General features: G+C 43.0%; 1 protein-coding gene across 3 annotated transcripts in view; it reads right to left on the bottom strand.

The window, feature by feature from the left end:
• Positions 1-27,241, bottom strand: part of ATP2A2 (ATPase sarcoplasmic/endoplasmic reticulum Ca2+ transporting 2) — a 67,932-nt gene that overhangs the window by 29,371 nt on the left and 11,320 nt on the right. For all 3 annotated transcript variants that reach the window (XM_055096123.2, XM_055096125.2, XM_055096124.2), the window contains one exon: positions 23,107-23,245. In XM_055096123.2, coding sequence (XP_054952098.1) covers positions 23,107-23,245 — 139 coding nt within the window. The remainder of the gene's footprint in view (positions 1-23,106; positions 23,246-27,241) is intronic.

Raw genomic sequence — 27,241 nt, 5'->3', positions numbered from 1 at the left:
ATTAAAACAGCTGTCCGTTAATCCCAACACTTTGGGAGGCTGAGGCGGGAGGATCACTCGAAGCCAGGAGTTCGAGACCAGTCTGGCCAACATGGCGAAAACCTGTCTCTACTAAAAATATAAAAAATTAGCCGGGAGGAATGGTAATGTGCCTGTAGTCTCAGCTACTCAGACGGTTGCAGTGAGCCGAGTTCATACCACTACATTCCAGCTTTGGAGACACAGCGAGACTTTGTCTCAAAACAACAACAATAACAACAAAACAGCTGTCCGTAATTTTCTGAAAGATAATTAAGGTGGTTTTGTAAGTCTTACGCAAGGGCAGCTACAAATTACATAAGCAAATTCTCCCATACTTGCAGATGGCACTTTAAAATCAAATCATTTTTCAGACTTACTCTCTATACTGAATTGCATGTTACCAGTCATATACAAAATGGCAAAATAGCACTCCTGTCCAAGAAGTAAACACTGAATTTCTTATTTTTTATTTTCTTTTCAGAGACAGAGTCTTGCTCTATCACCCAGACTGGAGTGCAGTGGCATGATCTCAGCTCACTGCAACCTCCACCTCCCGGGTTCAAGCGATTACCCTGCCTCAGCCTCCCGAGCAACCGGGACTACAGGCGTGCGCCACCACAACCAGCCTAATTTTTGTATTTTTAGTAGAGATAGGGTTTCACTATGTTAGCCAGACTGATCTCAAACTCCTGACCTCAGGCAATCCACCTGCCTTGCCTCCCAAAATGCTGAGATTACAGGCGTGAGCCACTGCACCCGGCCAACACTGAACTTCTTAAACCTTCAAATTAGTTCTGATTTTTCTCTACTTCGGAGCTTAAGTTCAGGGAGAATATGGTTTACTTTTTTAATTTGAGTGCATAAAAACAATGCTATAGCCTAAGTAAGCAATGTGGTCACAAGGTGGCACAGTTTGTCAATATATAATCTCAAGAGGCAAAGATCACCCTTGCATTTGACTGCAGGGACACACAAGCTAAGGTGAAATTCCTGCTGGAAATAAGCTTATGCAATGAACAGCAATATTCAGACTGAATCAACGAGAACCTTTCATTTTAATATAATTCTGCTCTAACTACATTGAAGAGAGTACATCTAACAGATGATTTATGACAACAAAGTAACTATATTCTAAACTTTAGTGGTCTTTAACAGCTAACATGCCCTATACTGCACTATTTCTGCCTGTCATGATTAACCTGATCCTACATGCCCTCGAACATTTCAAAAAGAGGACAAGTTCAATGATGAATATTATGACCCTAAACGGAAAATTTATTTCCAAATGTTCCTTTGGTGTCTGAGGATTTGATTTACGTCAATGTCATGATCCTATGGAGTAGAAGACTTCTGTCCAATATGAGATAGCGGTCGTCAATCTATAAGCACTATTTTATTTCTGCATTGTAACTGCTGAACAGACATAAATCCAAAAAACCTGCCATAGACTGGGCACGGTGGCTTACGCCTGTAATCCCAGAACTTTGGGAAGCCGAGACAGGCAGATCACCTGAGGTCAGGAGTTCAAGACCAGCCTGGCCAAGATGGTGAAACCCCGTCTCTACTAAAAATACAAAAATTAGCCGGGTGTGGTGGTGGATGCCTGCAATCCCAGCTACTTGGGAGGCTAAAGCAAGACTATCGCTTGAGCCCTGGAGGTGGAGGTTGCAGTGAGCCGAAGTTGCGCCACTCCAGCCTGGGTGAAAGGGCGAGACTCCATCTCAAAAACAAACCAACGAACCCGCCATATTCTAGTATTTTCTTAGCTAGAGGGACCATCACATCATCCTGACCAACCAATGTCCTCTTCATTTTATGCACAGGAACTCAGGCTAGGAAGTAAAAGTAGCCTTCTCTAAGGAAGCTCAATTAATGAAAACTTTTGTTTAACTTGCTGTGTGACTGTTACATTCCTTTTGTTGATATCAGAGTCAATTTAGGGTTGACTCTATTAGGAAAACAGGTTCATGAAAGTAAAGGTCCACCGGATACTTTTCAAGTGAAGACACAACAATTTCCCTTTGTCTGGAGAGGCTTCTGTGAATTTCAGACACAGGATTTTGTGCATGAAGAGCAGGCTAGGCTGTTCCGATGATCACATCCTGTAACATTTCCCTGGTGAGGCATGTCAATGCCCTTAGGGCAAGTGGTAGTGGAAAATTCTTACTCTTGCCAAAGGGATGCTCTGCAATTTTTTCTTCCAAATGTTTTTCTCTGACTCTTTGGGTGGAGGCAGGTACAATAAAAGAATAAACTCTGAATTACCTTCCATTTAACATCTGACACCTTTCAAATTCAGCTCTTGAAAATCCACAGCTCTTTAATTTGCTATTACAATAAAGATTTCCAATCAGAACAAAATCCTCACAGTATACTTGCACAAGAGTTCAAGTAAGAGTTCATTAAATTATCAGTTTGCCACATTTTAGAACTCCATGCAAACGTTTATAAGCCATGATACTGAAACATTACTTGTACCACTTATGTCAAATATAAATACTGATGGTTAAAACTACCATTATTCAAGCCGGGCATGGTGGCTCACGTCTGTAATCCCAGCACTTTGGGAGGCCAAGGCGGATGAAGCATTTGAGGTCAGGAGTTTGAGACCAGCCTGGCCAACATGGTGAAACTCCGTCTCTACTAAAAATATAAAAATTAGCCCGGCATGGTGGCGGGCGCCTATAATTGTAGCTACTTGGAGGCTGAGGTTGCAGTGAGCTGAGATTGCGCCACTGCACTCCAGCCTGGGTGACACAGTGAGACTCCATCTCGAAAAAACCCAAACAAACCAAAAATCAGCATTATTTTTTTAAAAAATCCTTTTTATTAATCGATTGTATTATGCATTTTAAAAACCTAATTTATTGTGGCAAATACCAGTTATTAAAATCTTTTATAAGAAAAACACTATGTAAGACCAGAAATTACCTTCTAAATGCCACTGTTGTTTTTGAATCTAAATGGCTCCTAGGAAACGCAAGGCGTAACAGATTTATCTTAAACTACTTAAACATTTAACTGTGACTCAAAATTTTCACCGTGTTTCCAATTTGAGTCATAAATTTTGTAGTTTAGCAGAGACCGAATGAAATTCTTCATTTGAGAAGCTCTACTTGACTACTTTAAACTACTTCCAGGCCTCACGGTGAACAGGGAAGGAACATTACACAATACCCTATTATACTACTGTGGTTTGCTCCCAATCTGTTTCTTAGACAGTACTGTCTTTAAAATGGCAAATGTGATCTCCTCCTGTTTTAAAATCTTTCAACAGCTTCTTTGGCATCCCAACCCGGGCTTATAACAGCCTCCATGACCCAAGTGCTGTTTGCCTGTCACCCTCTCACCTCCCTCTGAGCATCACACACTATGCTCTTCAGTTCCTCTAACTTGTTTCTGGGCCTTCACATACCCTTTCTTCTCCCATAAATAGTAAGGCTTTCCTCTAACTCCCAGATTAGGCTGGCATCCCTCACTGTGTGCCCACAGAGCATCCTGTCCTTTCCTTACACTCGCATGGTCTTCATGAATCTTCCCCACTAAAACCAAAAGCTCCATAAAGGCAGAGTCACTCAGACATCACTGATTTCCTAGCCCTACCACTATACCTGGCACACAGTGGGTGTCAAATAAAATATCTGTCAATGAATAAAGCATTTGGCACACATATTTCCTTTAGTATACATGTAGCAAAAGACTTCTAATCACCAAGTTGAAGAACATCACGAAGCTAGAAACAATAAAAAATCAGGGTCCAAAGAGATAACAGCTTTGGTTAAGCTAAATGAGGTTCAATAATGGTAGTTGCTTAAATTCTACGTTTAGACTAAAACCAAAATTTCCTGCCTCAGCCTCCCGAGTAGCTGGGATTACAGGTGCCCACCACCACACCAAGCTAATTTTGTTTGTTTTAGATGGAGTCTTGCTCTGTCACCCAGGCTGGAGCGCAGTGGCGTGATCTCAGCTCACTGCAACCCCCGCCTCCTGGGTTGAAGCAATTCTCCTGCCTCCCTCCCAAATACCTGGGACTACAGGCGTGTGCCGATGCGGCCGGCTAAGTTTTGTATTTTTAGTAGAGATGGGGTTTCACCACGTTGGCCAGGCTGGTCTCGAACTCCCAACCTCAAGTGATCCACCCACCTAGGCCTCCCAAAGTGCTGGGATTACAGGCGTGAGCCACCGCACCCGGCCAAAAATAAAAATTTTAGGATGCGCTATACTGCTAACATTTGGCAGTCCTAGTACTGCCACAAACTGCCACATGCTCCTGGATAAGTTACAAACTCTGAGTTTTAGTCTTCTCATCCCCTAAAATAAGGTTTCATAAGCTCCCCTTCAGATCTAAACTGGTGATAAATCAGATTTCTATGTGGCTCCAAATTAAAAAGCTAACATACACAACAGACAAAATATATTTTAGCTCATAAGGAATATTTTATAATGAACTGACTAAAAAAATGACATTGATCATTAAGCAAGCAAGTTTCCAGTTACTAGAGTTATGGGGGTAGAAAGGTAACCAATTCATTAGATGTTGCAAAGGCAACCATGCACTAAGCAATGTTAGAGTACTCCAGCCTACCTACCAACAGAGATTTTTATCACAAAAGAAAAATGCACGTTTAAAAGGTCAAACACCATTCTTCTTCCCCTCTTTCAACAGATATATATACAGTTAACAGTATATTGCCGGGCGCGGTGGCTCACGCCTGTAATCCCAGCACTCTGGAAGGCTGAGGCAGGCGGATCACAAGGTCAGGAGAACGAGATCATCCTGGCTAACATGGTGAAACCCCGTCTCTACTAAAAATACAAAAAATTAGCCGGGCATGGTGGCAGGTGCCTGTGGTCCCAGCTACTTGGGAGGCTGAGGCAGGAGAATGGCATGAACCCAGGAGGCGGAGCTTGCAGTGAGCTGAGATCACGCCACTGCACTCCAGCCTGGGCGACAGAGCGAGACTCCATTTCCAAAAAAAAAAAAAAAAAAAAGTGTATCTTCTGGATTTTCTGGACATCTCTTTATGTACAACATTCACTAAAACATCACTAAAACAATATTAGACCTTTTATATTTATACATACCTGTCTCATTTTAAAAAGTGGCTGTATAGTAATAATAAGCAATGAAATTTTGAGACTATTATTTCTAGACCAGGTACTGCTGGAACAGCTTCACAGGTTACTAATTCAATCTTCACAACTCTAAGGAGGGATCTATTATCTTTACTCCCTCCCTGTTTATAGATGAGGAAAACGACACTAAAAGGTACTTGATTCAAGGCCACAGTATTTCACAACCATACCATGAACTAAATGAATCATCCTCTATTTTTATGGCTATCTAGTTATTTCTAACATTTCCTTTTACGGTGTACAGGGTTAACATCTTCGTCTGTATCTTTTACTTTTGCATACAAATGTATACTCCCACCAAGTTTATGTCCCTCCTGTTTCCCCATTCTCTCAATCTTGTATTTTTCTGGCACTGATAATGCCAAGACCTTTGTTTTACTTTTTTTTTTTTTTTTTTTCTTTTTTTGAGACAGAGTTTCACTCTTGCTGCCCAGGCTGGAGTGCAATGGCACGATATCAGCTCAGCACAAACTCTGCCTCCTGGGTTCAAGTGATTCTCTTGCCTCAGCCTCCCAAGTAGTTGGGATTACAGGCAAGCGCTACCATGCCCAGCTAATTTTGAATTTTTAGTAGAGACAGCATTTCTCCATGTTGGTCAGGCTAGTCTCGAACTCCTGACCTCAAGTGATCTGCCCGCCTCGGCCTCCAAAGTGTGGGATTACATGCACGAGCCAGTGCACCCGGCCACCAAGCCCTTGGTTTTCAAAAGTTCCATTATCGGCCGGGCACAGTGGCTCATGCCTGTAATCCCAACACTTTGGGAGGCTGACGGTGGGTGGATCTCTTGAGGTCAGGAGTTCAAGACCAGCCTGGCCAACATGGTGAAACCCCGTCTCTACTAAAAAAAAATACAAAATAGTCAGGTAGGGTGGTGCACACCTGTAATTCCAGCTAATGGGAAAGCTGAGGCAGAAGAATCGCTTGAACCCAGGAGGCGGAGGTTCCAGTGGTCCAAGATTGCACCACTGCTCTCCAGCCTGGGTGACAGAGCCGAGACTTTGTCTCAAAAAAAAAAAAAAAAAGTTCCATTATCTTTTAATATAAAGTTGGTCACAGTTAAATCTGCCCATCTAGGTGGTTTGGTGTTAATGCTTAGGAAAGGTGGTTCCCATGGCCAGCAGCGGTGGCTCACACCTGTAATCCCAGCACTTTGGGAGGCCAAGGCAGATGAAGCACTTGAGGTCAGGAGTTTGAGACCAGCCTGGCTAACATGGTGAAACCCCATCTCTACTAAAATATACAAAAAATTAGCCAGACATTGTGGTGGGTGCCTGTAGTCACAGCTAACGGGGAGGCTGAGGAAGGAGAATGGCGTGAACCCAGGAGGCGGAGCTTGCAGTGAGCCGAGATCATTCCACTGCACTCCAGCCTGGGCGACAGAGCGACTCCGTATCAAAAAAAAAAAGGAAAGGAAAGGTGGTTCCCAAACCACATGGTTTCTTCTCCTTTTTCCAAAATCTTCATCTCAGTAGCAAGAATGAAAAGGTTGGCACTTCCTGGTACTGTGACTACCACTGAATCATGGGGAGTAGAGAGGAGGTGATTACAGGAAATCAGGAAGGAAATGCCAGCCCCATGAAATCAGGTCAGGCTTCAAGATCAACTGGCCTATCATGGTCTGATGGTTGAGGAGAACTCTCATTTCTCACAGTTCTTAATGTCTTAGCTATTCTGACAGTGCTCAGGGGCTCTCAAACTCAAAAACTCTCTGCTTCTAATTCATCTATGCTGATTTTTGTTTTAGACTATTTTGCTCTTCTGCTTATCCGTTTTCTAGAGTAATAATTTATACCTTGGCTTTGGAAACAGAGGTATAGCTTCCAGGATTTACAGAACAACTAATGCAATTTTTCTTTTTTGTTTTCTGTTTTTTTTTTTTTTTGCAACAGAGTCTCGCTCTGTCCCTCAGGCTGGAATGCAGTTGTGCAATCTAGGCTCATTGCAGCTTCCGTCTCCTGGGTTTAGGCGATTCTCGTGCCTCAGCCACCCAAGTAGCTAGGATTACAGGCATCCACCACCACACCCGGGTAATTTTTGTATTTTTAGTGAAGATGGGATTTCACAGTGTTGGCCAGGCTGGTCTCGAACTCCTGGGCTCAAATGATCCGCCTGCCTTGGCCTCCTAAATTGCTGGGATTACAGGCATGAGCCACCATGCCTGGCCTGTACTTCAGTTTTTAAAACTAAATAGCTAGAATCCTGAGGTGGACTTTCTGAGGAGGAGGACAAATGAACCTCCTGAAGTTGCACACAAGATTTTCAATATATGTTTTTGGGGAAGAAAGTCCATAAATTTCATTAATTCTCAAAGGGACTGTGATCTAGAAATGATTAAGATCTGCTCTAGAGCCTTGCTACTCAAATTATTGACCTGGGAGCTTATTAGAAATGCAGAATAATCAGGCCCCATTTCAGACTGAACCAATCAAAACATACATTTTAACAACATCCCCAGGTAATTCCTGCACACATGAAGTTAGAGAAACATTGATCTAAGCAGTGTGCAAAATCTTAAGGCTCCCCACCCCCCGAACTTTTTTTGGGAGACAGAGTTTTACTCTGTCTCACTCTGTCACCCAGGCTGGAGCGTACTGGCACGATCTGAGCTCACTGCAGCCTTGACCTCCCAGGCTCAACTGATCCTCCCACCTCAGCCTCCCGAGAAGCAGGGACTACAGGAGCACGCCAACATGCCCAGCAAATTTTCATTTTTTATTTTTTTAGAGACGGGGTCTTTCCATGTTGCCCAGGCTGGTCTCAAACTCCTGAGCTCAAGTGAACCTCGTCTCAGCCTCCCAAAGTGCTGGCGTGAGCCATGGCGCCCAGCCTCACTATGCAAGTTTTTAAAACTTTTTTTGTAAAGACAAGGTCTCAATATGTTGCCCAGGCTGGTCTCAAACTCCTGGGCTCAAGTGATCCTCCTGCCATGGCCTCCCAAAATGCTAGGATTGCAGGGATAAGCCACTGCACCCAGCCAACACCTTTTTTTTTTTTTAAACAATTCTCTTTTCATATTTTACAAAAGACTTTGGTACAGAGATTGTTGTGGCCCACAAAACCCAAAATATTAGCTGGACGCTATAGCTCACACTTATAATCCCAGCGTTTTTTTTTTTTGTTTTTTTGTTTTTTTTTTTTGAGATGGAGTCTCGCTCTGTCCCCCAGGCTGGAGTGCAGTGGCGCGATCTTGGCTCACTGCAACCTCTGCCCCCTGGGTTCAAGTAATTCTCCTGCCTCGGCCTACCGAGTAGCTGGGATTACGGGTGCCTGCCACTGCACCCGGCTAATTTTTGTATTTTTAGTAGAGACGGGGGTTTCACCATCTTGGCCAGGCTGGTCTTGAACTCCTGATCTTGTGATCCACCCGCCTCCGCCTCCCAAAGACCTGGGATTACAGGCTAAGGCAGGAGGATCACTTGAGGCCAGGAGTTCAAGACCAGCCTGAGTGACACAGTGAGACCTCATGTCTATAAACAAACGAACCAACCAACCAACCCACAAACACAGTATGCCAACTCCTCTGCTCTACAGCAGACTGACTACTCTGTTTTGTGTTAAAGAGCATTTAATGTTTGCTAAATGTTTAAAGCCAGTCAATTCCAACCCCAACAGCTTTCTAAAAGCAAAAAAAAAGTCCACATGGACTCATGGCCATACTATCTAAATCACACTTTTTAGAGCAAGAAAGCTCCTTAAAACAGTACTCCAATTACCTAATTCTGCAGAGGTTAATGTACATAGTCCAATGTCATGCAGAACTAGGATCATAATCCAGGTTCTTATATGAATCCAGTCATCTATTTCACAACTCTGCCTTTTACTCAACTGCTTCAAAAGCAGTTTATACCTGCTACTAAATCTCAGTACTGCATGTTAACTGTCTGAAGTAAAAGTTTCCTTCCTTTAAATTGAAAGTTTTCTTCCTTTAAATTGCTGTCAAGTTTAAGAATTATTCTTTTTATTCCTGAGTAAATCTTGAAATTGCTGGCACCCTGTTGGCTATTAAGTCTTCATTTTAGGAAATAAAATTATCAATTTCTGTACAAGTGCTAAAGCAAATGCAATTTTATGTTAAGATTGTGTTGCTTCCACTACTTACATAATCTTAAAAGATGATTCGCTCCAGAGTATATACTACAAGACAGAAGTCATCTGAGGATATTTATTTCCTGGTGCTATTCATCAACCCTGGGTTACCAAGATACATAAAGTTTGTTTTAAACAACCCTGAAAACAGTGTTCTTGAGAAGTCAATAAATAACCCCTGCGGCATATACTAGAAGCCCCAAAATTCTAAAACTAAGACTTCTAGCTGGGAATGGTGGCTCATGCCTGTAATCCCAGCACTTTGGGAGGCCAAGGGAAGAGGATCCCTTGAGCCCAGGAGTTTGAGACTAGCCTGGGTAATACAGGGAGACCTTGTCTCAAAAAAAATCCCACAAAACCATGGCCGGGCACGGTGGTTCATGCCTGTAATCCCAGCACTTTGGGAGGCCAAGGGAGGCAGATCACTTGAGGTCAGGAGTTCGAGACCAGCCTGGCCAACATGGTAAAATCCCGTCTCTACTTTAAAAAAAGAAAAGGAAAAAGAAAAAAAGAAAACAGAAATGACTTAGGCTATTATAGCTTGATTCACTTTCATAATGTCAGCAGATAATACAGAAAGCTTAAAAACAATGATGTTCATTTCTCATAAGATTATGTACAACTTCACTACTTTTGGTTTCCATCCATCCGGAGAAATATTTTCTTGGCCTTAAGATAATGTAGAATTACTGTGGCTTCTTAAGAGGTGAACATGTGGGTCACTTTCTCTTTTTTTTTTTTTTTGAGTCAGGGTCTCACTCTGTTGCCCATGCTGGAGTGCAGTGGCTTAATTTCAGCTCACTGCCACAGCCTCAACCTCCTGGGCTCAGGTGATCCTCCCACCTCAGCTTTTCAAGTCGTTGGGACTACAGGTGCGCACCACCACGCCTAGCTAATTTTTCTATTTTTTGTAGGGATGGGGTTTTACTATGTTGCCCAGGCTGGTCTCAAACTCCTGGACTCAAGTGATCTGCATGCCTTGGCCTCCCCCAAAAGTGCTGAGATTACTGGCATGAGCCACTGAGCACAGCCTATGTGTGGGTTATTTTCTCCATGTTTTTATTTGCCATATCAATTTCATTTGGCTGTTGTGTTCTAGATACTTAAGACTCACATTAGCATTTGCTATGTATGCTTACCCAGTTTCTCTTTGGAATGATTAGCTGGTATAGCAACATATAAAATTTAGTTTCCTGGCTGGGCATGGTGGCTCACACCTGTAATTCCAGCACTTTGGGAGGCTGAGGCGGGCGGATCACTTGAGGCCAGGAGTTCGAGACCAGCCTGGCCAACATGGTGAAACCCTGTCTCTACTAAAAATATAAAAATTAGCCGGGTGTGGTGGCGGGCACTTGTAATCCCTGCTACTAGGGAGGCTGAGGCAGGAGAATCGCTTGAACCCAGGAGGCGGAGGTTGCAGTGAGCTGAGATCACGCCCTTGCACTCCTGCCTGGGCGACAGAGTGAGATTCCATCTCAAAAAAAAAAAAAAAAATTAGTTTCCTTAAACTCTCTCTCCATATCTCCCTCAAAAAACCACCTATTCCAGCTTAGTCTTTGAAAAGTTCAGCCAGAACCATCCTACCAGATATCTTCCAAAAGCTGACAAAGAATTTTAAAGTCAGGAGATGACCCTTACATTCCAAACAATGACTACAAAAAGGTCTGTTTCTTTCTGCAAATATCAAAATCGTTAAGTCAGTACTTTTTTATTTTCAGCTTCGAATTAGTTTACAACACTCTCCAGTTTTCCAACACATCTGAAAAACCCCTTCATATCCAATTTCATAATGTAAATGAAAATACAAAAGTCACCATGTCTAAAAGCACAATTTATGCCATTTAATCTTTCAGGCTACGCAAATAGTACTTCGACTGACAAGAAAAAATTCAGAATTAAAGTTCACTCTATAGTTTTCACAAAACTGAATTATCAGGCTAAATGCTAGATTGCACAGTCAATTTGATTACTAATTCTAAAAGAGGTGGAAGTTTAAAAGGCTCAACATGTATAGTCTTAATAAAATAAATACCTATTTATCTGGCCCAGGTTATACAGTCACGGTATGCTTTTCCAAAATGTTCCATATAATAGTTGCAAATGCCTTAGAATTATATCTTACCCAATTCAATGACCTGCTGGTCCTAGTAACCCAGCAAACTATCATTTCTGATTTGCATATAAGTTTACAAACACCATGAAAGGTCACCAGAGTATACTGACAACCTAAATATTACAGCTGTAACTAGGCTTCCTCAACATGTAAAGGGCACTCGCCTATGAGACCCACACCTATGTCACACTTCACTGTGAAGGACTGGATGCTTTCCCCTACGATCAGTAAGACAAGGATGTCTGCTCTTGGTACTTCAACGTTGTATTGGAGATTCTAACCAGGGCAATTAGGCAAGAAATAAAGGGCATCCAGACTGGAAAGAAGTAAAAACATTTTCATTTGCAAATGCATGATCTTGTATATAGAAAATCTTAAGGAACCCATAAAAACTATTAAAACTAACTAATGAGTTCAGCAAGATTGCAAACTACAAGATCAATACGTAAAAAACTATTTCTACACGCTAGCAAAGAACAATCTGAAAATGAAATTGAAAAAAGAATTCCTAACTCAAGGCAAATTAAAGACTTAAATGTAAGGCCTCAAACTGTAAATATCCTAGAAGAAAACCTAGGAAATACTCTTCTCAACACTGCCCTAAGCAAAGAATTTATGACTAAGCCTCAAAAGCAAATGCAACAAATAACTTGACAATTGGGACCTAGTTAAACGAAAGAGTATCTGCACAGCAGAATAAATCTATCAACAGAGTAAACTGACAACCTACAGAATTGGAGAAAATAATTGCAAACTATGCACTCAACAAAGGACTAATATCCAGAATCTATAAGGAACTTAAATCCACACACACACACACACAAAATCACTGTTGAAAAGTGGGCAAAGGGTATGAAAAGACACTTCTCAAAAGACAACAATCAAGTAGTCAACAAACATAGGAAAAAATGCTCAACATCACTAGTAGAGAGATGCAAATCAAAACCACAATGAGATGTCATCTCACACCAGTCAGAGTGACTATTATTGCTGGGCATGGTGGCTCACGCTTGTAATCCCAGCACTTTGGGAAGCTGAGGTGGGAGGATCACTGGAGCCCAGGAATTCAAGACTAGCCAGGGCAACATAGTAAGACCTCATCTCTACGAAAAATTTAAAAATGAGCCTGTCATAGTGGTGTGTGCCTACAGTCCCAGCTAACTTGGAAGGCTCAGGTGGGAGGGTCACTAGAGCCTGGAAAGCCATGGCTGCAATGAGCTATAATCATGCCACTGCATTCCAGCCTGGGCAACAGACTGAGATCCTGCCTCAAAAAAAAAAAGGTGGTGGGGCTGGGGGGAACACTTATACACTGCTGGCAAGAATGTAAACTAGTTCAGCCCCCGTGGAAAGCTGTTTGGAGATTTCTCAAGAAACTAAAAACAGAATGACCATTCAACCCAGCGATCCCATTACTGGGTATATATCCCAAGAAAAAGAAATTGTGGCCGGGCGTGGTGGCTCACACCTGTAATCTCAGCACTTTCGGAGGCCAAGGTGGGTGAATCACTTGAGCCCAGGAATTCGAGACCAGCCTGGGCAACATGGTGAGACCTTGTCTGTACGAAAAATACAAAAATTAGTTGGGCGTGGTGGGCATCTGTAGTTCCAGCTACAAGGAGGCTGAGGTGGGAGGATGGCCTGAACTCACAAGGAGGCTGAAGTGGGAGGATGGCTTGAGCTCGGGAGGTGGAGGTTGCACTGAGCCAAAATCGCACCACTGCACTCCAGCCTGGGCGACAGAGTGAGACCCTATCTCAAAAATAAATGTGGTATATATACACCATGTGATACTACACAGCCATGCAAAAGAATGAAATCATGTCCTTTCCAGCAAAATGGATGCAGCCAGAGACTATTATCCTAAGTGAGTTAACCCAGAAAACCAAATACTGTCTGTTCTCACTTGTAAGTAGGAGCTAAACACTGAGTACACATAGCCATTAAGATGGGAAAAATAAACACTGGGCACTCCAAAAAGTGGGAGGGAAAGAGGGGCGAGGGCTGAAAAACTATCTGTGAAGTACTATACTCATCATCTATACTCATCATCTGGATGACAGGATCAGTAGAAGCCCAAACCTCAGCATCACACATTAAATCCACATAACAAACCTGCACATGTACCTTGAATCTAAAAATTTTAATTAAAAATAAATATCACTAGGCCGGGCGCGGTGGCTCACGCCTGTAATCCCAGTACTTTGGGAGGCCAAGGCGGGCGGATCACGAGGTCAGGAGATCGAGACCATCCTGGCTAACATGGTGAAACCCTGTCTCTACTAAAAATACAAAAACATTAGCCGGGCATGGTGGCAGGCGCCTGTGGTCCCAGCTACTGGGGAGGCTGAGGCAGGAGAATGGCGTGAACCCGAGAGGCGGAGCTTGCAGTGAGCAGAGATCGTGCCACTGCACTCCAGGCTGTCATACCGGTGAAAGAGCGAGACTCCGTCTCAAAAATAAATAAATAAATAAATATCACCAATAGGCCAATTTCAAGTTACAAAAAATTATTCCAATTACAAATATTCCCCCCGCCAAAAATGCAATAACAAAAGAAGCACAAGACTTGAACACTGACAACCAGTGTTGAAAGAAATGACAGACCTTAAAAAAAACAACAACAAAAAAAAAACAGACATCCCTATGCTCATGGATCCAAAGACTTGATATTACGACCGTATTTCCCAAACTCATCTATAGATACAACACAATTCTTACTGAAAATACCAGCTTGCTTTTTGCAGAAATTGACAAGCAACTCTTAAAAATTTATATGTAAATGTAAGGAACCCAGAATGCCCAAAATTATCTTGAACAAAGTTACAGTCCCAAGTTCCCAATTTCAAAAAATACAAAACGACAGCTAGCTATCAAGACAGTATGGTACTGACCTAAAGACAGAGATCAATGGAGTAAGAATAGAGAGTCTAGAAATACATCCTTGCATTTGTAAATTAATTTTTCACAAAGGTTGCAGGACAAATTAGTGAAGAAATCTTTTCAACAAATGGTGCTGAGACAACTAAATATCCACATGCAAAAGAAAGCAGCTGGATCTCCTACCTCACACCATAGTTTTTGCTGTTGTTGCTGTTTTTAGAGGCAAGGTCTTGCTTTGTTGCCTAGGGTGGAGGACAGTGGCAGGATCATAGTAGCTCACTGCAGCCTCCACTCTTGGGCTCAAGTCATCTTCGTACCTCTGCCTCCTGAGTAGTGAGACTACAGGCCTGTACCACCTTGCCTGGCTAATTTAAAAGTGTTTTTTTCCTAGGCTGGGCATGGTGGCTCTTGCCTATAATCGCAGCACTTTGAGAGGCCGAGGCAGGCGGATCATTTGAAGTCAGGAGTTCAAGACCAGCCTGGCCAAAATGGTGAAACCCCGTCTCTACTAAAAATACAAAAATTAGCTGAGTGTGATGGCGTGCACCTGTAATCCCAGCTACTCGGGAGACTGAGGCGGGAGAATCGCTTGAACCCAGGAGGCGGAGGTTGCACTGAGCCGAGATCATGCCACTCGCTGCACTCCAGCCTGGACAACAGAGCAAGACTCCGTCTCAAAAAGAAAAAAAAAAGTGGTTTTTCCTGCCTCAGCCTCCCAAAGTGCTGGGATCATATAGGTATGAGCCACGACGCCTGGATCATATATACTGGCTAATATATAAAGTCTTTGTGACCTTCAATTGGCAACAGTTTCTTAGACATCACACCAAAAGCACAAGCAACAACAATGTATAAGTGGACTTTATCATATTAAAAACTTGTATGTTACAACAAAGTATGCCATCAAGAAAGTGAAAAAAAGGAATCCCTATAGAATGGGGAAAAAATTTTGCTAATCACACCTCATAAGGCAGGATATGTAAAGAATTCTTATACCTCAACATTAAAAAGACAAATAACCCAATTTAAACAGACATTTCTCCAAAGAAAACACACCGATGGACAATAGCCACATGAAAAGATGCCCAACATCATTAAGAAATTAGGGAAACGCACGTCAAAACCACAATGATACTCACTTCCTGGGTAAAACTTTAAAACGATAGACAATGACATGTCTTGACAAGGATGTAGAGAAACTGGAACTTGTATACATTGTTGGTGGGAATGTAGAACAATATCACCACCATTCTGAAAGACAGTTTGGTAGCTGCTCAAAATGTTAAGTATAGAGTCACTATAGGCCCCATAATTCCATGCTTAGGTACATACCTAACAGAGAGAAAATGTTATGTTCACACAAAAACTAGTACAAGCATGTATGTACAAGTTATAGCACTATTCATTACTCATAATAGACCAAAACTGGAAACAACCCAAATGTCCATCAACTAATAAACATTATTCAGCAATAAGGAATGAAACACATGCTATATTCATGAACGAAATGTAACACTATGCTAAGAGAAAGCCAGTCACAAAGATTGACTCCATTTATATGCAATATCCAGAAAAACAGACAGTAATCCACAAAACAGATAATAAACTGTGGTTGTCAGGAACTGGTGGGAGGAAAACAGGGCAACAACTGCTAATGGGTATGGGTTTTTCTGAGGGTGATGAAAATGTTCTGGAATTAAGATAATAATGAGGATCACACAGACCTTGAATATACTAATAATCTGGCATTCATTAATTGTATTGAAGGCCAGGTGCAGTGGCTCACGCCTGTAATCCCAGCACTTTGGGAGGCTGAGGCAGGTGGATCGCTTGAGGCCAGAAACTCAAGACTTGCCGGGCCAACATGGCCAAACTCTGCCTCTACTAAAAATACAAAAATATTAGCCAGGCGTGGCTGGGCGCGGTGGCTCATGCCTGTAATCAATCCCAGCACTTTGGGAGGCCGAGGAGGATGGATCACGAGGTCAGGGGCTTGAGACCATCCTGGCCAACATGGTGAAACCCCATCTCTACTAAAAAATACAAAAATTAGCTGGGCGTGATGGTACGTGCCTGTAATCTCAGCTACTCGGGAGGCTGAGGCAGGAGAATCGCTTGAACCAGGGAGTCGGAGGTTGCAGTGAGCCAAGATCATGCCACTGCACTCCAGCTTGGCAACAGAGCGAGACTCGTCTCAAAACAAACAAACAAACAAACAAAAAAGCAAGCAAGCCAGGCATAATGGCCCACGCCTGTAATCCCAGCTACTCGGGAGACTGAAGCAGGAGAATCACTTGAAACTGGGAGGTACACAGGTTGCAGTGAGCCGAGATCACACCACTGCACTAGAGCCTGGGTGACAGAACAAGACTCTGTCTCTATAATATTATAATAATAATTGTATTGAACACACACATACACTTCAACTGTTTGTTCTGCACAGCAACTATGTTTACATTAGCTGAGCCTATCATATACTTCTGATTTCAAATTTCATTCATGGAGAACTTACGATAACGTTACAACAGTCAATATGACAGTTCTGTCCTTAAGGTGCTCACTGCCTAGTACTATGACAACAGTAATAAAATGCCCACATACATTCTAAACCTAGATGTCTGTTCTGCATTACTCAGTTAAAAAGGTCACAATTTAAGACGAAAGCAAGCAGCACTTAAGAGCCCAATGTCTCACACAGCTGGGCTTAACTAAAATAATAATAATAGGCCAGGCACAGTGGCTCACACCTGTAATCCCAGCACTTTGGGAGGCCGAGGTGAGTGGGTCACGAGGCCAGGAGTTTGAGACCAGCCTGGCCAATATGGCAAAACCCCATCTCTACTACAACTACAAAAATTAGCTGGGTGTGGTGGTGCACGCTGGTGAGCCCAGCTAATTGGGAGGCTGAGGCACAAGAATCACTTCAACAGGCAGGCAGAGGTTGCAGTGAACCGAGATCACGCTACTGCATTCCAGCCTGCACAGCAGAGTGAGACCCTGTCTCAAAATAGTAATAATAATAATAATAGTAATAAAAATAAAAATTAAAGAAAAACAGAGCCCAACGTCAAAGCAATATATACGCTTTTTAGCAATTACCATACTGTGGGGGAAGAGCTGGGGCAAAAAAAGTGGTAAATAACTACCAGAATCAGCACTATCTATGAAGGATTCAGAAACAGGTGAAAGGAAAATGGATTTAAATTTGTACTCCACTTGATAGTAGTAGTATATTCACCTAAGGGATTTAAACTCAGGTTTTTTTTGAATATTAAATTCATTGTCTTTTGAATATTCAAATAAAGGGAATGGTTGCCAGGGGCCAGGGAAGAGGGGAACTGGAAGTCAGTGTTTGAGGTGGACATTTCAGTTAGGGAAGATAAAGTTCTGGATGGTGACAGTCCCAAAACAATGTGAATGTACTTAATGCCACAGAACTGCACGCTTAAAAATGGTTAAAATGGGTAAGTTTATAATATGTATACTTTACCACAATATAAATAAGGAAAATCCCATTAGACTGAAAATCTTAAGTCACATACACTACAGATCAAACATTATTTGTCCTTTCTAAACTATCAAATGCAACAACAAAACTATATTACAATATAGAGAATGAAATTTCAGTGTGAGAAAGCGAGATAGGTCAGGGTAATAATCAAAGCTTCACCACCATGAGATCAGTGCATTGAGCAAATTAATAAACTCTATAAAATTTGCCTAACCTTCCAAAAAAAGGTGACTTTGGTGGTACTGAAAACTGAAAAAAAGGCCTGGATGTCTGCAACATGAAGGAGCAGCACAAGATGAAATCATAGAAGAAAGCAGGAGGTACATACACACAATGCAAGTTTATCAGGTCAGAGAATTTTGTATTTTAAGTGCAATGGGGAAGTCCCTTAAGGATTTTTTAGCAGATGAATAAATAACACAACCTTTAAGAAACCACTCTGGCACTTGTGTGGAGAATGGACTGGAGGAAGACAACAAAGGAAGCCAGAGCCTAGTTAGGAGATGATGACAGCTGCGGTGTGAGATGATGGCTAGACTAGTGTGCTGGCCAAGGAAACGGAGTTCACGAACTTGGGTGTGTTCTGGAGACAGAATCAGTGGCCTTACGGACAAATCAGAGGATAAGAGGGGGGAAAAAATCAAGATGACTTCCAAGTTTCTCACAGTTAATTAGGTTAGAGTGTCTTACAAAAGACGGGAAGGACTGGCAAGAATCAGGATTCAGAGATACAGAGAAACCAAAATCACCAACTGAAGAGAAGCTGGCTTTTGTCTCTTTCTTCAAAAAGGATGGTGCTTTGAGGTATCACGGTTATAGTTTCCTCTGAAGCTGTCTACCATTGCCATCTACTGATGCAAACTAAGGATAAAGGCTTTGGGGGTAATTTCTCTAAGGCTTCAAGTAGACTCAACACACTAAAACAGCCCAACAAGGCAGAGCACAGTGGCTCACACCTGTAAATCCCAGAACTTTGGGAGGCCAAGGCAGGAGGATCACTTGAGGCCAGGAGTTTGAGACCAGCCTAGGCAACATAGCTAGACTCTGTCTCTATTTTTTAAAAAAAATTAAACAAGAAGAAGCTGGAGAAACTGTAAGCATAAAATCAAACAGAATCTCATACACATATTTAGGTGATGTCATCTACAACCTCACCCACCACATATACTTGTGGGAAAACAATCTCCTTTCCAATGTTTCCTTCTGTATGTAGTAGAGTACCATCATCACACCCAGTCACGTAAACTAGAAATCTTGCCAGTATCTTTGATTTACACACTCTCCTATCTATTATCAAAATCTGTTGCTTTGAGCCAGGTACAGTGGCTCACACCTGTAATTACAACACTTTGGAAGGCCAAGGCAGGAGGAGTAGGATTGCTTGAGCCCAGAAGTTCAAGACCAGCCTGGACAACAAAGCAAGACCCCATCTTTACTTTAAAAAAAAAAAAAAAAAAGGCCGGGCATGGTGGCTCACACCTGTAAGTAATCCCAGCACTTTGGGAGGCTGAGGCGGGAGGATCACGAGGTCAGGAGATCGAGACCATCCTGGCTAACACAGTGAAACCCCGTCTCTATTAAAAATACAAAAAATTAGCTGGGAGTGTTGGTGGGCACCTGCAGTCACAGCTACTGGGGAGGCTGAGGCAGGAGAATGGCGTAAACCTGGGAGGTGAAGCTTGCAGTGGGCCGCAATCGCGCCACTGCACTCCAGCCTGGGCGACAGTTCGAGATTCCGTCTTAAAAAAAAAAAAAAAAAAAAAGAAAAGCTGGGCATGGTGTCATGTGCCTGTATTACCAGCTACTCAGGAGGCTGAGGCAGGAGGACCCCCTTGAAGCCAAGGAGTTCGAGGTCGCAGTGATCACACTACTCCACTGTAGCCTGGACAAGAGAGCAAGCCCCTGTCTCCAAGTTAAAAAAAAAAAAAAAAGAGCGAGAAAGAAGGAAAAGAGGGAGGACAGAGGGAGGGGAGGGAAAGGGGGAGGAAGGAAGGAAGGACAGACGGACGGACAGACTGACGGAAGGAGCTGCTTTAGGCCGGGCGTGGTGGCTCACTCCTGTAATCCCAGCACTTTGGGAGGCTGAGGCGGGCGGACCACCTGAGGTCGGGAGTTCGAGATCAGCCTGACCAACATGGAGAAACCCCATATCTACTAAAAATACAAAATTAGCTGGGCATGATGGCGCATGCCTGTAATCCCAGCTACTTGGGAGGCTGAGGCAGGACTGCCTGAGCCCAGGAGTTTGAGAGACAAGCCTGAGCAACATGGCAAGACACATCTCTACAAAAAAATACAAAACTTAGCCAGGTACATGGTGGCTCATGCCTGTGATCCCAGTTTTTCAGGAGACTGAGGTGGGAGAATCACTTGAGCCCAGGAGGTCAATGCTGCAGTGAGCCGTGATGGTGCCACTGCACTCCAGCCTGGGCAACAAGAGCGAAACTCCATCTCAAAACAAAACAAAACAAATCTGCTGTTTTGTAACTAAGTCAGAGGCTCACTCTTTGAACTACTCACGATCAGAACTCTGTACCCAATGGAGATTCAGAGTTAATATTCTAGGTTGAGACCTGCCAAAAACTTTTTTAAAAAGAGTGCCCCCAGATGATTGTGATGTGCACTCCTGCTTAAGAGCCACTATTCATGAACTCAAAAATCTTTCCTTCATTATTCTTAATGTTACTGTCCTCATTATCTCTTGCCTAGACTACTAAAATAGCCTCCCTATATCTTCAGCCTTCCCCATTGTGACCTATTTTCTTCATCACCATCAGAATTCCCTAATTCAAATATTTTTTGCTATTAAAAAAAATGTGGGCCAGGCGCAGTGGGCTCACGTCTGTAATCCCAGCATTTTGGGAGGCTGAGGCAGGACTGCCTGAGCCCAGGAGTTTGAGAGACCAGCCTGGGCAACAGGGCAAGACCCATCTCTACAAAAAAATACAAAACTTAGCTAGGAGCTTGGTTGCTCATGCCTGTGATCCCAGTTATTCAGGAGGCTGAGGTGGGAGAATCACTTGAGCCCAGGAGGTCAACGCTGCAGTGAGCTGTGATGGTGCCACTGCACTCCAGCCTGGGTGACAGATTGAGACCCTGTCTTCGCCTCATCAAAAAAAGTGATAACTGGTAAATTCTGAATAAGATCTTACATACTATTGCATCAATTTCCTAATTCTGATAATCATACTGAGGTTATATAAGAGAACATCCTTGATACTATAAAACAAATGTTATTTAGGAGTTAAAGGGGCATCATGTCTGCAACATACCCTTCAACAGTTCATACAAAAATGTGTGTATACAGAGTGAAAAAATAATACATCTGTGATAGTATAACATTTGTGTCAAAACAGAAAATTTGTTTTTTTGAGATGGAGTCTGGGGCTCTGTCGCCCAGGCTGCAGTGAAATGGCACGACCTTGGCTCACTGCAACCTCTGCCTCCTGGGTTTAAGAGATTCTCCTGCCTCAGCCTCCCGAGGAGCTCGGACTACAGGTGGGAGCCACCATGCCCAGCTGATTTCTGTATTTTCAGTAGAGACAGGGTTTCACCATTTTGGCCAGGATGGTTTCGATCTCTTGACCTCATGATCTGCCCACCTCAGCCTCCCAAAGTGCTGGGATTACAGGCATGAGCCACCACGCCTGGCCAAAACAGGAAGTTTTAAAAAATCCAATAGCCAAGACATTTCATTCTGAGTTGTACTCTTCTTAACACTATACTTAAGGAAGCTGTTAAATCATTTACACACACCATTTACACACAAACACTACACAGTCCCAAATAATCGACTTACTGGCATATATGTAACACTATCCTTTTTTTCTGGAGGAACAACAAAAATTTCTGGATGAGAGAATAGGACAAGGCAATTTCCTTTCAGAGGCCAAAGTTGTAGAGCATGGGTTAAGGAATGCAGCTCTTTCAATTCATTAAAATGAGTAAGACAATAAAGACAAAGCACACCCTTCCCAAGTCAATATAAAAGCATATTACTACGAGATAATTCACAAATAGCAACAAAGTAAATAGTATACTTAACTCAGAAGGGTATGAAAAGCCAGATAATCTGAATAACAGTATGCAATGACTCTCTAAGTGAAACAGCCAAAACAAACAACCCACCTAGACTATCCTGGTTGGTCCCAGGGGTGTTGTGATTTTGGACTGTCAGAAATATGGCTGCTGGGCACACCTGTAATCCCAGCACTTTGGGACGCTAAGGCAGGATCACTTGAGCTCAGGAGTTTGAGACTAGCCTGAGCAACATGGCAAAACTCCCTCTCTACAAAAAATATAAAAATTAGGCGAGTGTAGTGGCATGCACCTGTGGTACCAGCTATTTGGGGGGCAAAGTGGGAGGATCGCTTGAGCTTGGGAGGTGGAGGCTGCAGTGAGCTGAGATCATGCCACTGCACTCCAGCCTGGGTAACAGAGTGAGACTCCCATCTCAAAAAACAAAACAAAACAAAACAAAACAAAAAAACAGCACTAATCTAGAGCAGTGAGGATACTGACCCTTGGAGGTCTGTGGAGCATTCTGGACTCACAGTGGATTCATGGACTCTTTGAAGCTATCTCTGGAATTCAGACAGAGACTCCTGGCTCAGTGTAACACATAAGTATTTTTAAGCATACTGTTTTTTTTTTTTTTTTGAGATGAAGTCTCACTCTGTCATCAAGATGGAGTGCAGTGGTGCGATCTCAGCTCACCGCAACCTCCGCCTCCCAGGTTCAAGCGATTCTTCCTGCTGCAGCCTCACAAGTGGCTGGGACTACAGGCACACACCAACATGCCCGGCTAATTTTTGCATTTTTAGTAGAGATGAGGTTTCATGTTGGCCAGGGTGGTCTCAATCTCTTGACCTCGTGATCTGCCTGCCTTGGCATCCCAAAGTGCTGGGATTACAGGCGTGAGCTACCAAGCCTGGCCAAGCATAGCTTTCAGAGTCAAGAAATTACCCTTGACCATGAACTTTGGTGCCAAGAAACAAAATAGGAAAAACTGTGTCGTCATTAGCCAGTATTCTAACAAACTGCTCACTATAACTAACTGTCAAATCAACATTAGGTTTTACCTCTCTAGCACTCGTGTTCTACAATGTATTTAAACAAGTAGAATTCAAAATACCTTGTTTAAAAACAAAAACCAAAAGCCTTATCAATGACAGGAAGGGAGGTGCTAAAACATTTCAAAATAATTTTAGAGAATGTAGGATTTGTATGAATGGCAATAAAATGTGTTAATTGATACATGAAAACAATTATTTTAAATATAATTATGAGCCTTGAGAAAAGGACTACATTCAGAAATACTATCTAGAATAAAAGAAAAATGACAAACTCAACTCACCAGCAATTTCTACAATATCACCAGGAACTATGTCTTTAGCTTTAATCCGCTGTACACTCTTTCTGTCCTGTCGATACACTTTGCCCATTTCAGGCTCATATTCCTTAAGGGCTTCGATGGCATTTTCAGCATTTCTTTCCTGTATAAAAGAAAACAGAAGAGTAGTAAAGACCTGCCTGACACTGCAATTATTTCTAACCCAAGGAATAAAATGTTAGAGGTCTAATCTTTAAAAAAAAGGAAGCCCACTAGTAACATTTGTACTAAACAATTCACATCTAAGGCAACAGACACAAGGACATTTATTAATTTGTATTAAAAACAAAACGTAAGTACCCTCAATTAAGCTAAAGGGATAAAACAATGAGGAAAAGCAATTACAGACTCTGCTGTCCCTAAGACTGTAAAACACAGCTTTCACCTTTAGCCAAATCCCCCTGCCATTTAAAATCAATTCTGTCTCATGAGAGGCAGTACAGCTTAATAGTCTGGGCTCAGGAGGCTGAGGCAGAAGAATCGCTTGAACCCGAGAGGCGGAGGCTGCAGTGAGACGAGATCCTGCCACTGCACTCCAGCCTGGGCAACAGAAAGAGACTATGTCAAAAAAACAAAACAAAACAAAACAAAACAAAAAAAAAACCCAACCCAACCCAACTCTGGGCTAAGCTGCCCAGGTTCAATACAGGCTCTTAACAGCTATGTCACTGTAGAGAGGTTACACAACACACAAGTTTACTGTCTATAAAATGACAACACTAACAGTTCCTACCTCAAGGTTTGTGAGGATAAGAAGTCATATGTAACATGCTTAGATTGTGTTTGGGCACACAGTAAATGCTATGAGTGATGAGTATCTCTCACAAATACTAAGAACTATCCCTCCAGTTGTAAAGACCAATGAATGGCTGGACTCTCATCATAGCACTGCCAGTCCCAAGCTATATATTTCTCATGACATCATATATGAACTATCAACCGTTAGAAGTCACAGTAATTTTCTTCCCGATTTCAGAATGGAAGTTGTAGAATCAAACCAGCCTAAAGAGAATCAAATGACACAAAGATGAAAGCTGGTAACACGTGTACCTCAGTTTTGATGTATATACCCCAGAAAAAGTATAAAAAAACCTTAATTGGGAAATTCATGATAAAGTTAATTTCAATCTCATATCAGACATTCTTACCCTTCAAGATCATGTTGGGTGGAATTTAACTGGACTGCTCAAGGTTAAACAAATATCCCATGAGCACTGTATTTTGCATATGCTTAAATTATCAGCTGAGCACAGTAGCTCATGCCTGTAATCCCAGCACTTTTGGGAGGCTGAGGTAAGAGGATCGCTTGAGCCCAAGAGTTCCAGACCAACCTGGGCTGAACGTAACGAGACAGTGTCTCTACGAAAAATGCAAAAATTATCCTGACGTGGTGCCATACACCTGTAGTCTCAGCTGCTCAGGAGGCTGAGGTGGGAGGATCACTAAGCCTGCGAGGCAGAGATTGGAGTGAGCTGTGATTATGACACTGCACTCCAGCCTGGGCAAGAGTGAAGCTGTCTTGGGGGAAAAAAAGATAAATTATCTCTGACCCTGAGAACAAAGATGACAATTACAATCAATGAAAAGGCTGGGCATGGTGGCTCACACCTGTAATCCCGGCACTTTGGGAGGCTGAGGTGGGCGGATCGCCTGAGGTTGGGAGTGCGAGACCAGCCTGGCCAACATGGTGAAACTGTCTCTACTAAAAATACAAAAAATTAACCAGGCGTGGTGGTGCACGCCTGTAATCCCAGCTACTTGGGAGACTGAGGTGGGAGAATCTCTTGAGTCCGGGAGGTGGAGGCTGCAGTGGGCCAAGATCGTGCCACTGCACTCCAGCCTGGTTGACAGAGAGAGACTCCGTCTTAAAAAAAATAAAGCCCTCCTTGATGACACTGGTCAGAAATAAAAGACTATGCCCCCCATACTACCTTATACTGTCATTATAATTTTCCTTACTTTCAGAAGGCCACAACCCTCTATTGCTGCTCATACCATTCAGTATACTAAAGACTTAAGAATGTTCTTTTTTTAAAAACTCGAATCTTTTTTTTCTGAGACGAAGTCTAGCTCTGTCGCCCAGGCTCGAGTGCAGTGGCATGATCTCGGCTCACTGCAAACTCCGCCCCCTAGGTTCAAGCCCTGCCTCAGCCTCCCAAGTAGCTGGGGGCGCATGCTACCATACCCAGCTAACTTTCTGTATTTTTAGTAGCGACGGGGACTTGCCATGTTGGCCAGGCTGGTCTCGACCTCCTGACCTTAACTGATCCACCCGCCTCAGCTTCCCAAACTGCTGATACTACAGGCATGAGCTACCATGCCCTGACCAAATATAATTTTTTTGAGAAAAACATAAGAAGAAGGCCAGGCGCAGTGGCTCACACTTGTAATCCCAGCACTTTGGGAGGCCGAGGCAGGCGGATCACAAGGTCAGGAGATCGAGACCATCCTGGCTAACACGGTGAAACCTCGTCTCTATTAAAAGTACAAAAAATTAGCTGGGCGTGGTGGTGGGCACCTGTAATCCCAGCTATTCGGGAGGCTGAGACAGGAGAATGGCGTGAGCCCGGGAGGCGGAGCTTGCAGTGAGCCAAGATCATGCCACTGCACTCCAGCCTGGGTGACAGAGTGAGACTCTGTCTCAAAAAAACAAAAAAAAACAACAGCCAGTCATGGTGACAGGCACCTATAATCCCAGCTACTCGGGAAGCTGAGGCAGGAGAATTGCTCAAACCCACAAGACGGAGGTTGCAGTGAGCCGAAATCACACCACTGCACTCCAGCCTGGGCAACAGAGCAAGACTCCATCTTAAAAAAAAAAATATATATATATACATATATATATACATATATATATATGGCACAATTACAAATTTCTAAGTAGGCCATCTTTCTATGAACCTACCACATAAAGATCGTTAACATTTATTGGTAAAGATTAGAAGTTTACAATTTCAACAGGACTAAGTATGTTTATAAGATGTGTCGGGCGTGGTGGCTCACGCATGTAATCCTAGCACTTTGGGAGGCCAAGGCAGGGGGAATCATCTGAGGTCAGGAGTTTGAGACCAGCCTGATCAATAAAATGAAACCCCATCTCTATTAAAAATAAGTAAGTTAGCTGGGCATGGTGGCACGTGCCTGTAATCCCAGCTACCCGGGAGGGTGAGACAGGAGAATTGCTTGATCCCGGGAAGTGGAGGTTGCAGTGAGCCAAGACTGCACCATTGCACTCCAGCCTGGGCAACAAGAGTGAAAGTCGGTCAAAACAAAACAAACAAACAAACAAAAAAGGCCGGGAGTGGTGGCTCACACCTGTAATCCCAGCACTTTGGGAGGCCGAGGTGGGTGGATCACGAGGTCAGGGGTTTGAGACCAGCCTGATGGTGAAACCCCGTCTCTACTAAAAATACAAAAATTAGCTGGGTGTGGTGTCAGGTGCCTGTAATCCCAGCTACTCAAGGAGGCTGAGGCAGAACTGCTTGAACCTGGGAGGCGGAGGTTGCAGTGAGCCGAGATCGTGCCACTGCACTCCTGCCTGGGCGACAGAGAGTCGGTCTCAAAACAAAAACAAAAAAAAGGTCTACTTCAGTCCTCCAAGAGGTGATTATATCCGTCAAATACCTAAAAGATCAACACTTAACATGAATTTTAAGTCTCAGAGTCTGTAGTAAGCACTGAAGGGGAAACAATTTTTATAGCTAAACCTACCAAAAAAACCCAAGGAGAATAAAAATGACATGTAGCTTTTAAAGTTTGTCACAGGAAGCAACTAGGAGACATAAAGATAATGGTTCTCACATTCTCATTTCCTTAAGCAGCTTCTCTCACCCATTTTAATTCCTTGCTACCATAAAGAATGAACAATGTTTTTTCTGAGACAGTGTTGCTCCTTTGCCCAGACTGGAGTGCAGTGTTACGATCATGGCTCACTACAGTCTTGACCTCCTGGGTTCAAGCAACCCTCCCACCTCAGCCTCCTGAGTAGCTGAGACTACAGGCTGGTGCCACCACACTTGGCAAAGAATGAGCAATCTTAACTGCAAAGTTTATATGCATTAAGGTCAAAAATTTGCAATTAATTAAATTAATAGGCCGG

The sequence above is a fragment of the Pan paniscus genome, chromosome 10 (genome assembly GCF_029289425.2).
Source record: "Pan paniscus chromosome 10, NHGRI_mPanPan1-v2.0_pri, whole genome shotgun sequence".
NCBI lineage: Eukaryota > Metazoa > Chordata > Mammalia > Primates > Hominidae > Pan > Pan paniscus.
The sequence above is the reverse complement of the archived record's forward strand: the minus strand, read 5'-3'. Positions and strand labels throughout refer to the sequence as shown.